The 11,519-nt window shown below is 27.5% G+C and overlaps 1 protein-coding gene across 1 annotated transcript; it reads left to right on the plus strand.

The window, feature by feature from the left end:
* The first annotated feature begins 2,059 nt into the window (after positions 1-2,059).
* LOC113556185 (Wilms tumor protein 1-interacting protein) lies at positions 2,060-11,010 on the plus strand. The gene is made up of 9 exons (XM_026960988.1): positions 2,060-2,557; positions 7,448-8,759; positions 8,990-9,086; positions 9,152-9,321; positions 9,489-9,682; positions 10,329-10,380; positions 10,449-10,517; positions 10,584-10,700; positions 10,767-11,010. The coding sequence occupies exons 2-9, from the start codon at positions 7,458-7,460 to the stop codon at positions 10,797-10,799; spliced, it is 2,034 nt and encodes a 677-aa protein (XP_026816789.1). The 5' UTR covers positions 2,060-2,557; positions 7,448-7,457; the 3' UTR covers positions 10,800-11,010.
* The last annotated feature ends 509 nt before the right edge of the window (positions 11,011-11,519 follow it).

Here is an 11,519-nt window from a genome sequence, read left to right on the forward strand (position 1 = left end):
TATATCTGAACTTAATCCATCACTTGAAGTTATTGCTATTTGTAAATCTTTACAATTTTTTATAAGTTCATCAAAATCAGAAATTTCAATTACATTATTAAGAAATGAAAATAAATTGTTGTGTTCAGTAAGTTGTGAAAATCTCTTATTGATTGATTGTATAACAGTGTCTAAAATCTAGTTGAAAAAATTAATTTTACAGCTTTGTTTTGGATTATGAATAGGTTTGTCTCGTAATTCATATAGGTATACTCAATTGAGTAGATATCGCATCGGCCGTAATCGCCGGAAAAAATTTAGTTTGAAAACAAATAATTTTTGGCCGTATGAACATTGACACGACGTTATAAATATATTATATGTATTTATAACTATTATTTAATTATAATTATTAGGTACCTATATAATAATTGTTTAAGTATTATATTTTATTTAATTACCTATATCATCATGGAGTTGTTGATATTAGAGGTCTAAAAAGGAAGAGTTTTATTTTTATGGAATAAATGGCACCTTAAATATAGGGAAAGGATAAAGAATGGAATGTAGTAGAAAAGCAAACTAAGTGATTAGTAATAAGTGATTTAATTTTTTCCATTTATTGAGCATTAAAAATATTTGTAGCAAGTCTATAGTTTGTCGTACGCATCTTATGCATCGAATTTAATTACAATAGACATTTTCGGAATGCGTTGCGATAAACGCATTGTTAAATAGTTCACATTGGCTGCAATTCGGATTTACATTAGACACAGCGTAAAACTTTAAACAATATTATTATATTTTATAGGTAAGTTGGTTTTCATGGATGAATTTTTAAAAATATTTTTTTTATATAATACCAATAGAAATAGAAAAAAAATGTATAAGTTAATATTGTAAATGCCGCTTCAGCTAAAGTGCCGTTCTAAGCAGATGCCTAGCTTGCCTATACTTTGAGCCGGCACTGATTCATCTTTAATCAAGTATATACAGTAATGTATTATACGTTATATTTCTTACAACCTAATCAAAAGTATTTTGCGAAGAATATAAAAATCGTCAATAAGTAAAGACTAATTTAATTATTTAAGATAACTAAATAACTAGATACCCAAGTGAGATTTCCATACAAGATAATTATTTTGATATCAACAAATTTATCAAGATTCTACTACATATTCTGAGTATTCTGACAGAGGCGGTTAGGGTTATTTTATATTACCAGGAATTAAATTTAAGGGCACAGAATGAAAAAGCCCAAAAATGTTTGTATTACGATATCATTTTAATAGGTAATAGTACATAATATATTCATTATCCATAGACCATAATAGGTATATAATATACATAGCAAACGAACCTACTATAAGTCTATATACAATGTCATGTATTATTAACGTAAACGTATTTATTTCATTTTTAATTATAAACCAAATACCAATAAAATAAACCGTTTCCAAAATGTATATAGTTCGACATTTTTATAATATTATTAATAAATAACATTTAATACATAAAATACCGTGTTAAGACCGGTGGCCCCATAATTTGGTACGGACAGGGGCTCACCGGGAGTACCCCGATTTCCCAATAGGCCAATCTGCCCCTGCGTGTCCGTGATCTAGATGAACCGCCCCTCTGCCCTATATACGGAATATTAAAGTATTATTATTTATAATTATTTACCATTATGATATTATTGTATTCATTGAAAATTACATGAGCGCGAGGGTGCCAACCACGGACGCCAGATCGTCTGGTTGGTCACATTGGTGTGGCAGTAACCGTCGCTGGCGGCTCAGCAAAAGGGCCACCACCTGCCCGCCGCGTTCTTTGTTATCGTTACCGTGCGCGACTGCTATTATTCGCGGTTGTGCGCGTGCGCGAGTGTATCGTATTCATTATAGCCGCTGCTGTTGTGATTACTATTACACACCACTACAAACGAATAAAATACACACACACACATATATATATATGATGTATAATATTGTATCCACATAATGCATACACACTTTCAAGCTTACCTGCGCGCGGCCCCTCCGACCTTCGTCGCCCGTAACACGGAGTTTACCCTCCACCTACTCCTCCGACCCGCTGTGGACCGGCTCCCGAAGCCGACACGGCGTGCCTCCACCACTACCACCACCGCCACACAACGCTGTTCGCTACAGCCACCTACGAACCGCCGTGCGCCGCGAGCCGCGAGGCCGTTTCGTGATTATAATATCATATCACACGCACGCACGCGCCCGTGCACTTCTCGGTTTTCACGTTGTTAATATTATTATTATTCGTCTCGCAGCGTCGTCATTGTCGCCCGGCGCCGCCGAGGTTTACTCGTCCCGTACAGCATCCGTCGGCCCGACGCCGCCACAGCAGTCGCAACCGCCGGAAGTATCGGCAGAGTAATACGCGTCTCTGTTTTCGTCGCAACACACGACGATCCGACAGCTGTTTAGTCGCCGCAGTCCTTGCCCGACTTTGCCGAGTCTCGTCAGCGGTTATGCTTCGGTTCACCGCCGCAGGATCAATGTCGACGGACCGTCTCCAAATGTCGTCTTGAGACTCTCAGGTAACGGTTACCTGCAATCGCAGTTGCTAGACATCGGCGCGTCCTATTTTAAATTAGTTTGTTGGCTGGACGCTGTCACTATGTAGTAGCATACTGTTATCGTAGTCGTCCAAGAGTTTGTCTGTGCACTTCACCGAAATATAATATATATATATATATATCCGCGCTAGATACTTCATTTTACAATATCAAAACAACAGTGTTATGACAACATTAGGTTAGTGTTTTGTCACTTTCAATTTGGTTCCTTTGTCAACACTATTAATTATTAGATAGTTTCTCAATGACGATTCTACAACTGTTATTTATGATTTGGAATAGTTCTTTATTTTGTCATAATGTTGTAATAACTTACTAATTTTTGTATATAGTACATATTTAGAATTATAATTATTATCAATACCACTCGCTTGAATAGTTTGGTAGCTAGTTTATAATTATTGAGTAAACAGAACAAGTTATTCTCCTTACTTATTACTCGCTATATTATGTTATTGATTTAAATACCTTTTTATTTTTGGGTGAATATTTAAACTTATCGAAAACACATTAACTTTCTTATTACCAATAAATTTTTATGTTATATGTGATTAATTTTACTGTATCATAAATACGTGAAAAATGCAGTAACCAGAGAAAAATAGATATTGGGTGTGCTTACAGTATCATATAATTATCTACAAATTTATTATGTAAATATTATTGCTTAATTTTTCATATAATTTAATTGAACTGTAAACTCATTCTATTTGGAATACTTAAAACAATATAGTTTAGTATATGTTAAAGTAAGTTAAGTTGGGTCCTATTATCTATTCACATTTGCTTTTTATTTAAATATTAACTATAAGCAGGCAAGCACTTATTTTATGCTTAAGTATCAAAAATAATTTTATTTTCTTAAATGTTGTAAAATACTATATCTTTTTAGATATTTTATGATTAAACTGGCTAAATTACAATTTACAAGTAAGAACCCCAAAGTCATTGTTAAAACTAAAAAGTTAATTATGTATAAAGGTTTATACATTGTATACCATATTATACATACCATAAACGGTTTAGAACAAACAAAAGTGCTTTTACTAAATTAAAAAAAAAAAACTTTCGATGTTTGGTAATTAATAATTATTATTTATTAGGCCTTAGTATTTCACATGTTGTTAAATACACAGATGATCTTGAATTTTGAAATAAATGTATATTTAATGACACAAATACTTTAAAAATTAAAATATATTAATACAAGCATTGTATGTACTATAGAAATGGACTTAACTATAATAATAATATAATCAAATAGCTGCAATAAAATACAATACAAACAATAATAATAAATTAATAACTAATATTTTTTTGTCACTGGTATTTCTAAGTATTTTTTTGCACAGTCAGCAATGATTGGAAACTTTGTTGTTTTTTTATTCCCTCTTTCCCTCAAATGGATCTAAGTCAAATCTAAGTTGAGATTCTGCTAGATAACCTTGTAATTGCACTTTTTGATCATTTACTTTAATCATTTCATCACCATAGAGAAACTCATGGTAGTCATTGGAACTTAATACTTATGGATGTGTTGGTTCAAGTATATTTTGTAACTCTAAAAGTCTGAACTAATTGTATCTCTTAACTAAATAAACTCGTGGTATAAATCCTTGCACTTTGGATTGAGAAGAGAAGATATTTTGCTTAAGCTTCTTAAATGAAGTGCATTCGAAATTAAAGCAGTTTTTAATTTCTGGTATTAATATTTGCTTAAAATAGTATCAAGTATTGATAAATGTTTTTCAATTATTTTATTTATTATTGGTCTGAAATTTGACACTGGTTAATGCTTTTCATTGCAAAATAATGCTGTTACAGTAATATACAAATCTCAATATGATGAAGACCAGCCGTTAGTTGCACATACAATACTTAAAGTCTGTCTTAAATTGTCCTTTATTTTTGTTTCGACATTTTTTTCAGATTTTTTATTTGAACTTTTATTGCTTCTTGCTTACAGACTTTGTAATTGGGTTCAACGACAGCCATATATTTTGAGAATCCTATGCTTGAATAAAATGAAATAAGTAATTGATTTATTGCTATTAATTTTGCTAATGATTTGTGAATTAGTTCTGTTCATTCACAACTGCATGTGTGCTTAAAATATTTAGATGTTTCAATATTTTATACATTACAATGTCTCTTACGTTTTAGACTACGCGTCAACATTGTATGTTCAACATTTAAATTATTATCATTAACTGGACTTTCCACTTGTGTTGGAGACTGATGAAATTGGATACTTAAACTGAAATTGAAATAATAAATTCTAATTTCCGGGAAAATGTATAATTAATTTTATTCTAATGTTCCTAAAATGACTATTCTAAATATTCTAAAGTTCCATAAAATATATTAATGATTATTATAAAATGTACATAATGTATAATAATATTATACTAAATATTTTTAGATTAGAAAATTAGAAAGACAAATAATTATGTTTTGTCCAACTTAAAAAACTAATATTTTAAAACTAATTAATGTAAAATATTAGAGCATATCAATTAATGTACATTATTATCGTCTTATCAAAGCAAATATGCAAATGATAAAAAATAATGGTACTACGTTGATTAAGAATTTGATTGCCACAAATTATGTACATATTTCAAATGTTGACTCAATGGTTTTTTACTTTCACTAAAACATACAAATTTGTTTAGATCATCTTTATCACACATACTGCTATACCCATTTATTTGATTTTGACATATTATAAAAACAGTTGATACCAATTTTGAAAACTTAGTGAGTAATAACTATCAACAATGTCATCTGTCACTATGCTGATAAGACTACACTATTAAAACAATACTAACAAGTAACAAATAACAATGAATAATTTTGTTGTGGTATAAATTCAACAGTATTGATAAATCATTATAAAAAATGTTTTATTTATTAAAAACTAGATTTTGTATTTTCTAAATACACTTATAAATAAGAAAATCCTGTGTAATTATATTTACACATGATAAATATATGTGTACACATTAAGAAAACACAGTTATATACACGGGTTTTTAATTTCAAATACACGGTTAACAGAATCATATAGGTTTAATACCCATAAGAAATTTTAAGTCCTATAATTTATTATTATCTTTCTACAATTGATATATTTTTGAGCATAATTATTTGATTATGATTAGTTGATTTCGATTGAATACTAATTAAAGATATTATTTCCAGTTGTCCTACAGATGCTGGAAGTTTCTTTGCTACATTTGCTAAATCTTGATGCTTAGTTTTAGCTAAAGATTAAAACGCCCCAGGAGTTGATTATCACCTTATGAAAAATATCAGTCTTTAATTTATATTCATGTAAATTAAGCAAATCATCAACACTTAATTTAGATTATAGTAATTCATTAATAATAGGTACATACTATTTATTAATTTAAAAAGGTCAGCTTATATTATGAATAGATGTAAACTGTATAGTTCTAGAGTTAAATATTCCAGTATAACACATTAATATCTTATATTTGGGCATAATACATCCCAACCTTTCTGTTAATATTTATTTCATTAGTTAAATAGATATTTTATTAAATAAGAAAATAATATAAAATGTAAATAACTCAGCATTGACTTTTATTTATTAATCTTAAATACAAAAAATAATTATGTCATTAAATAGTACTATGTATATAATTATTATTATTATGTTTTTTATCTAAAAATGAGTTATTATTTTTAAATTGGTATTATATATAGTAATTACCAGAATAATTACTTAAAATATTTGTTTAAATTAATATAATTATCACAAATGTTTTTTTTATCAAATAATTTCCTAGTATATCTATTATGGTAAAATATTTCATTGATCGAGATAATATTAGTTTCTAGTGAGTATTGATAATTATTTAACAAACTATACATTATTGTTATTTATTCTTTTTGGGAGAACACAAAGTAGAAAATATTGTAATCCTAAAGGCATTAGATATAGTACTATCTGCAGTATTCTACAACTACATTCAGTAAGTTAATAGTGAGACATGCTTGTGTACATATAGTTTACATTACATTTATATTATTTGATTATTTTAGTTGCATGCACCAGTATATTTTTAACTTGTAGATATTATTTATGTTACTTTTATGGTACCTTTTTTCAAATTATTTTTTATGTGTACTATTTTAGTAATCATAATATTTTGTAAATATATTTTTTTTAATATTTATTATAAATTCAAAAACGAAAAACTTAAAGTGGAAAACAAAATTTAACAATATTTTATCTGATTCTGATAAAATTAATAAAAAAATCATTTTTTACACCACACATAAGGTTATGAAAGATGTCTGTTAAATAAAATGTAAAACAAATAAATATACCCATTGACTAGTTATGAAGCTATTAAATTTGTCATGTAAAAATAAATAATCACCATTTTTTCATTCTTTGAACACAATCATAATTTAATTAGTTGTATTTTATAATAAATAATACCTCGTACAAACATTTTTCAGTTTTACAATTAACATCGCTAACCGACAACTAGTTCTCTAGAAATCGAAAAAATTGTTTGCATTTTTAATATTTTTGCACATTTCTTATCTATTTTGGCATTATATTTTAAACAATGAATGTTTTTTTAAAAATTATTTTACATTTCAATTTATGGCCATTTTTTTTATTTTATTAAAAACGAGGTATGAAGAATTGTATAGGCTAACAATGATTTTAAACATTAGAGCCTTCATTTTTACATGTCTTATACTTACATACAATTGGTTTTAATTTATATGATATAAACTTTGTATTTTGAGCTATGGCTTCTATCAATTTAAATCACCAATTATTATATTGATATATATTTTTTTTAGTGAAATTATTATGGACAAACGTCAGAAAAACAATTATTCACCAAGTGCACATGATAACACAAGTCCAGAAAAAAAGAATGAAAAATTACTATCAAACATTGGTTATGGAAAAATTTTAGTTAAAACAGAATCAAACATTATGAACAATAGAGTTTCAGATTCAATGAACTCGATTAAACCAGCTGTGCTGACTGATCAAGATATTAATAATTACATATTAAATTGTGTATCAAATTTAAAAGTTAGTGATCATCCAAAATCTCCAACACATTCCAAATTATTTCCATTCAAATCAATGGATTACTCTAACTCAACAGATAGATTACAAAGTAATAATTCTATAGATAGTATGAACGGTACTAATAATCTGTATTCACATTCCAATATTGATCAAAGTAAATATCCTAGAAGCAATATGACATTAAAACCTTCATTATCAAGTCCACCACCTTACTGCACATCAATAGGAAATCGAGATTCACCAAGTCCTCGTGCTAGTATCGGATCTATTAGTCATGAATTGAAATCTTCACCGTTATATGAAAATGTTGATTTTTATAATGGTGGTCGTTCATCAACTCAAACTCCTACATATTACCATCAAAGACCTAGACCAGGTTCACATTCCAGTGGCGGATCTCAGGACTCTAGACATTCCAGCCCCAGAACTAGTATAGTTTCTTGTGAAGGTTCTTCAGCACTATATGAATCAAATTACCGTAAAGCCCAACCTCAAGTTCCAGTCAGCTACCCCAAATACATTCCACCTATGGGAAAAGAAGTCCCACCTTATGAAGCACCACCAGTTTATGAAACTTTATCTGATACTAATAAAAATTCAAATTGTTATGAGCCTGCTAAACCCGGTCCACAAGTACCTACACAATCTATTGATCATATTAGTCGATATCCTGCTCAACATGTTACTCCATACATAAAACCAATACCTACTATAGTTCCACAAGCAATAAAAGCGTTGTCAGAATATGCGTCACAAACAAATCCTCAAAGCATGAGATCATATAATTCTGCTAATAATGTAAGCTATTCTCAAGATCCAGTATCGCCAAAATCAACATCAGTAACATCACAAATGTGTGTAGTAGGGCAACCAGCACTTGCCGAATCTAGATCTCAAAAACAACATAATTCCATGCCTAAAATTTTTCAAACAGCATCAGCATATCAACAGGAGTCACCAATACATAATAATAAATTAACACGGACTTCACCAACACCTCCTCTACCTATTAAAATTAAACAACCAGCTAAAAACCTTCTTCCATATAATGTTACACCACCTCGACCAATGGTAATCTTATAAATATTATATAGTTATAAGTAAATATTTATGGTTGTTTAAATTTTGATTTTATGAAAAGCAGAACACCTTAAATTTCTTTTTTAATTATCATAATTCAATAATAGTAAATTTAAACTACCATTTGTAGAAATACAATTTTTTTTAATTATTAAATTTATAAAAATTATAACGTTTTATTAAACTTCTTCATTTGGTTTAAAATTAAATTTTTATTTTAGGGACCAACAGAAGCAGAAAAGAAAATTGAAGAACTAACTAGGCAGTTAGAAGAACAGATGGAAACTCAAGAAGTTGCTGTTGGTGGAGAATATTTTGGTTTGTCTTATTATTTGTAACTTAATAAAAAAATAGTTTTATTAATTTTACATTATTTTATTTAGGAATATGCCATACTTGTGGTAATAAAGTGACTGGTGCTGGCCAGGCTTGTCAAGCAATGGGAAACTTGTATCATACTAATTGTTTCATATGTTGTGCTTGTGGTCGCGCACTTCGGGGTAAAGCTTTTTATAATGTTTATGGAAGAGTATACTGTGAAGAAGATTATATGGTAATAATTTTAAATAATAAATGTGTTTGTTTACGTGTGTATTTACTATTTTGTCAAGATAAAGATATTGTTATACTTAAATTTGTTAAAAATATAGTATAACATATTTTCAATTTTTTTCTTGACAATAAATAATGTAATTTGGTGTTTTTTTGTTCTTTATTTAGTATATAGGTTTTCAACAAACCGCTGAGAAATGTTCGATATGTGGACATTTAATAATGGAAATGATTTTACAAGCTATGGGAAAGTCATTTCATCCTGGTTGTTTTCGATGCTGCGTTTGCAATGGTTGTTTGGATGGAATACCATTTACAGTGGATATTGACAATAAAATTTACTGTGTTGCTGATTACCATAGGTTAGCACAATATCTTAGTCATCATTTATATTTTTTGAACTTATTTACTTTAAAGGGTATCATATATCAGTTAATGTTAAATTAATCTATATTTCTATAAATATGAAATTATAAACTACTAAAATAATTTTACTTTATATTATCTACTTTTGTACATGACTATAGCACTCATTAAATCATTACAACCCACAGCCACATTCTATTCTTTATATAGTATCTAGTCTAATTTTCCAATCTATTGAAACTCCATAAAAAAAGTATATATATTAGATATAAATATGTTAGAAATTATGCTCCAGAATTGTGAAAACATTATAAACTAACTTTAATAGTTTAGTGTGGTTCATTGTATATTGAAACATTTAATTGATATTTTCACTAGAAAGCAATTGATTGTTGACTATAATTTTGTTCAATAAAATTTTATTAGATTTAATCAATTTTAATTATTTGCCTCAATATCTAGCCGAAAACTGAAAATAGTCCTAGCTTATAATGTATTTATTATAGTTAATTTACTGGATCAGTTATTCACTCATCTTCTTCATTTTGTCAGACAAATCTTTGTTAATAGCTTGCGACACAATTTATCATTAATAACATTTTCTTTAGTAAATACAAATTGATTTACGTATTTTAATTACAGGAAATATGCTCCTAAGTGTGCGTCATGTGGAAAAGGAATTACACCAGTTGAAGTAATTATTATTAGATTTAACTTTTACCAAACAGTAGTGTATTTTATGTTAATCATTTCTTGTTTAAGGGTACTGAGGAGACTGTAAGAGTTGTATCAATGGATAAAGATTTTCATGTTGATTGCTTTATTTGCGAGGTCAATATTTTACAAAAATAATTTGTTTAAAATAATTTAAAAACTTATACGGATTTTAACTTTTAGGAATGTGGAATGCAATTAACGGATGAGCCCGATAAAAGATGTTATCCATTAGATTCTCATTTATTATGCAGATCATGTCATATATCACATTTAAATGAAAATACACCTGAATTAGAGGTAAAATATTATTATTAGGAATTGTAAGGAATTATACATTATATATTATTATGTTTTATTTTTTAGAGTGTTTCTGCTACATATGAATACTTAGATTGAAGATTTGAATAATCGACTATCAACACAAAATATCGATTATTTAAGGCTGGTTATCAACTAAGGACAAATTAAAATTAAATATTTATAATTTTATTTAATTAAAACTGTTAATAAATTAAAGATATTTTAAATAAATAAAACTTTTAACAATTACTAACTAAAATAACAATATAATAGAGAGACCAATAGAGAACATGACAAAGTTTAAATATGTATAATATAACAGTATGTTTTCAGTAAATTAATTAAATTTATTTTAGAATATTTAATAAAATATATATTTTTTTTTAATATATTTAAATAAAAATACTAAATCCCACAAAGGTTTTTCTATTTATTGGAGAAAATGAATGATGTGCATTTTCAGATTTTATTTATCGAAACTTAAATTTTTCATTATATTTTATACTCTTTTAAATAATAATTTTATAGTGAACTAACAATTTTTCTAAAGTTAAATTGAAATTTTCTATAGATTTTGCATTTTAAAAAACACATTAATAATGTATGTATTATAAACTTCAATATATAAAATGAATTATTATTATATTAATTATTTATTCTATTATGATTATGATTTATCTATGTTTCTGTTAATTCTTATTAAAATAAAATTTTTTATTTCAAGTACTTCCTAAATTGTATACATTTTATGCTAAATACTAAATTACTATTTTTTTTTTTTTATTATTATTATTAATTTAGTCAACACAATAAATA

Source organism: Rhopalosiphum maidis, chromosome 3, assembly GCF_003676215.2.
Source record: "Rhopalosiphum maidis isolate BTI-1 chromosome 3, ASM367621v3, whole genome shotgun sequence".
Taxonomy (NCBI): Eukaryota; Metazoa; Arthropoda; class Insecta; order Hemiptera; family Aphididae; genus Rhopalosiphum; species Rhopalosiphum maidis.

Bases quoted from the DNA above. Each gene is read 5' to 3' on its own strand.
- LOC113556185 (XM_026960988.1), top strand. From the start codon at position 7,458: ATGGACAAACGTCAGAAAAACAATTATTCACCAAGTGCACATGATAAC. The intron at 9,087-9,151 runs GTTTGTCTTATT...TATTTTATTTAG, and splicing joins TGTTGGTGGAGAATATTTTG to GAATATGCCATACTTGTGGT. The intron at 10,701-10,766 runs GTAAAATATTAT...TTTATTTTTTAG, and splicing joins AAAATACACCTGAATTAGAG to AGTGTTTCTGCTACATATGA.